The sequence below is a fragment of the Fragaria vesca genome, linkage group LG2 (assembly GCF_000184155.1).
Source record: "Fragaria vesca subsp. vesca linkage group LG2, FraVesHawaii_1.0, whole genome shotgun sequence".
Taxonomy (NCBI): Eukaryota; Viridiplantae; Streptophyta; class Magnoliopsida; order Rosales; family Rosaceae; genus Fragaria; species Fragaria vesca.
In genome coordinates this window covers 30498549-30501816 of record NC_020492.1, presented here as the reverse complement: position 1 = coordinate 30501816, position 3268 = coordinate 30498549, and the positions used below count along the sequence as shown (strand labels likewise).

The window sequence follows — 3268 nt, the reverse complement described above, 5'->3', positions numbered from 1 at the left end:
GAGTGAGGTCTAATGAGCAAATTTAGAGATCTCAATAGCCGCACTCAATCAAAAAACAAACAACATCAAGTCATCATTAAATTTCATCTCATTCTAGGAAATTTAGGGAATAATTATGAAATCTCTAAAAAGAGGAAATCTATTTAAAGTTTTTTTTTTTTTTTTTTTTGGAATGAGGAAATCTATTGTAGAAGAAAAATTGCTTAAACCTTTAACTTTTCCTTTCTGGGAAATTTTCTCTATGAGAGAGATATTGAGACACAAATATGTATGGATATAAACATCATGATACTTTATTAGAATAATTTCTTTCTTTGCATTTGTATGGATATAGAAACATTGACTACTCTTTGCCTCTTTTACATTTGCACGTAGGTTCGAGCTACAGCTTTCATCTCATTCATCTTATTTGTCTGGTTAACTATGGGTGGTCTGGTGAAGATTTGGATGATCTTGTTGTAAGGGAGGGCCTCATCTGGACAATTTGTTCTTCATTAACCCCCATTCTCTTAGCATAAAGTCCTGCCTCGAAGAACCGTTCAAGTGCATCTTCAGTGTATTCCTTCCCTTCCTTGACAGTCATCTTCTTCCCTGTCTTTTCTGGATAACTTGTAAATAGGTTATCTCCTTTTAGTACGGCTGCAAGTTGCATTATCTCCTGCTGAAATTCACTAAGCTTGGCATCTTCCTTTGCCTCGCTCTTTCTGGTCGGGACTGGTTCTGGTAGTTGCTCTAATCAAATTTACATCGCAGGCAATAGACAATCAAACATTAGGGAGCTATGCACTTTATATATGGTGGCTTTCTAGTTGGTTAGCTAGTAATGAAGTCATTGTGACTAACCTGGACAGTCAGTTCTGGGTTGTGTTCTTGTTTGCACAATGCCTTCGAAGGTACCAGCCCATTCATCCCTCTTTGTTAGGAATGGTGCAGACAGGTTGAATACCTTCTTAACAGTTGCTGGAATTGATGAGTGTTCAAATTCCGAATTCGGAAATGGTGATCCACTAGGCCCATGAACAACTGCGCCGCGTCATTGTTATATATTCAGGATTAACAATTTCAGACAAAAAAAAAATGAAAGAAAGAAATACAGTAAGAGAAATTTTATTAACACATCCTTAAATGCTAGATATATATCTCTTTTTTATATAAATTATATAAGATTTTGTGGGTACGTAAAATTACCAAAAAAGACATTAATATCAAAAGTGTTGAAATAAAATATCTTGTTTACGACATACGTTCATATTAACTATTGTACTTCAAACATTTTTAAAATTTTTAGCTTGAATTGAATACCAATATTTTGACACCACATATGAATATTGTGCAATGGTTCCCAAGAATTGATTATTTTACAAAGGATTGAGCATTCTAATGCTGAAAGTTTTGTTAAGGACTTTGGTGATGTATTGTCTTGTTTTGTTTTGATTCGGTAGGCTCAAGAAATCTTGAAATCAATTTAAGTAAGAGGCACATTGAGAACAAAATTTGTTGAGGAAAACTGATGGGAGAAGATGTTAACAAAAGAAAATCTCTCGAGGAAGATCTTAACAAGGTGAAACCCTTTAGAGAAAAAATAAAAATCTTCAAGGAATATATATGTTAATTAATGAGGTGAAACAATACGAGAAAAGATAAAACATTTTGAGAAAAATCTAAGTAATATGAACTTTTTTTTTTGAATAAATTGAGTATCAGATCTAAAAAAGTATGTGTAGTGAATGAGTTATGTATTTAGTGAATAAGTTGTGTATGTTATATAAGGATATTGTAAGAAGTTTAGGTATGTGTACTTAGTAAAATGTTAATATAAGAAAGTGAATAGGTAGTGTATTAAGTACGAGATATGTATCTAGTAATTAGGGATGTGTTAATAAAATTTCTCATATAGTAATAGTACTACTGACTGACCAAAAAAAAAATACTACTACTACTTACCGGTACTCTTGTCTATCCAAGGCGAGACCATGATGGTAGGAACCCTAACTCCCAACTGGTTGAACTGAAACAAGAAAGGCTCCGGCCCTACAATCCCGTCCGGGCTAGGAACGCCATGGACGGGAGTAGGGACGTGGTCGTAGAAGCCACCATGTTCGTCATATGTGATGACCAACAAGGTCTGGTTCCATTGCGGGCTTGCCCTCAGTATCTCGTAAACCTCCTTGACGAACATTTGGCCATGGTACACATCATGCGATGGATGGTCATCGTTTGCGGGTGCGAGCTTGAGATCAAAGTATCTCTGCTCCACAACAGTGTAGGATGGCAGCTTGCCTTGCTTTGCATGGGCCTTGAAGGTACTGTCATACAGGTGGAAGTTGCCCATGTACTTGAGCTTCCTCAAATTACGGTAGAACAATGTGGTCGGAATATTTTGGTAGTATATTCCGAAGGATATTCCTTCATCGTCAAGGTTCTCGAAGATGGTTCTTTGTGGGTAACCCTTGGCGAGAAGTGCCGCAATGTTGCTTGTTGCACCAGCAGATGTCCCCGAATGAACAAAGAGCCGATTCGGCTGTGTTGAGGACGGCACAGAGGCAAACCACCTACATGCAGAGCAGAGCCAATAATAAGTGCTGCTTCTTTTTTCTTTTTTTCTTAAACGTCCTCTTTAGAACGCCGTCGTATATCAGTCCGGATCAGAGGAGGATGTCTGCATACCCTTAAAGTGCGGACGTCCCTCTGTTTGCCACCAGAGGGATCCGACGACTGCGCGCCTCCACCCCAGCATACCCTAAACCCTAAACCCCAGCGGCCTCCAGCAGCGTCCCCGATCATTTTTCCTCCCCAGCGAGTCCGCCGAATTCCAGTTTTTCGGCGAGATCGACTTTATTTGAAGTTTTGGGTGATCTCGCGGGAAAACTGGAAAAGAACGGACTCGCCGAGAAGGGAAAGTGACCGGGGACGTTGCTGGAGGCCGCTGGAGTGGAGGCGCGCCGTCGTCGAAGCCGTACGGTGGCAAACGGAGGGACGTCCGCACTTTAAGGGTTGTGCGGACGTCCTCTTTAGAATGTCGTCGTGTATATATATATACGGATTTTCTCAGTTGCAGACGTCCGCACCAATTTTTTTGTGCGGATTTCTATTTTTGCACCACTTTTCGAACGAATTTCCTCATCTCCACGGTCAAGTATCTAGATAATATTGTGTAGATCATCTCTGCAAAATTTCAGCCAATTTGGTGATCGTTAAAGCCCTCAAACTCGAAAAACAAATGGACGGACTGAATTCTGTCCGGTTGTGTTCATACCAGAAAAACTCG

General features: G+C 39.5%; 1 protein-coding gene across 1 annotated transcript in view; it reads right to left on the bottom strand.

The window, feature by feature from the left end:
• Positions 1–270: 270 nt before the first annotated feature.
• Positions 271–3268, bottom strand: part of LOC101304738 (phospholipase C 3-like) — a 4719-nt gene continuing 1721 nt past the window's right edge. Inside the window, exons 2-4 of the mRNA XM_004291687.1 lie at positions 1945–2552; positions 844–1023; positions 271–732 (exon numbers count right to left, since the gene is read on the bottom strand). Of these exons, the coding sequence (XP_004291735.1) occupies positions 422–732; positions 844–1023; positions 1945–2552 (1099 nt within the window). The 3' untranslated portion in view covers positions 271–421. The remainder of the gene's footprint in view (positions 733–843; positions 1024–1944; positions 2553–3268) is intronic.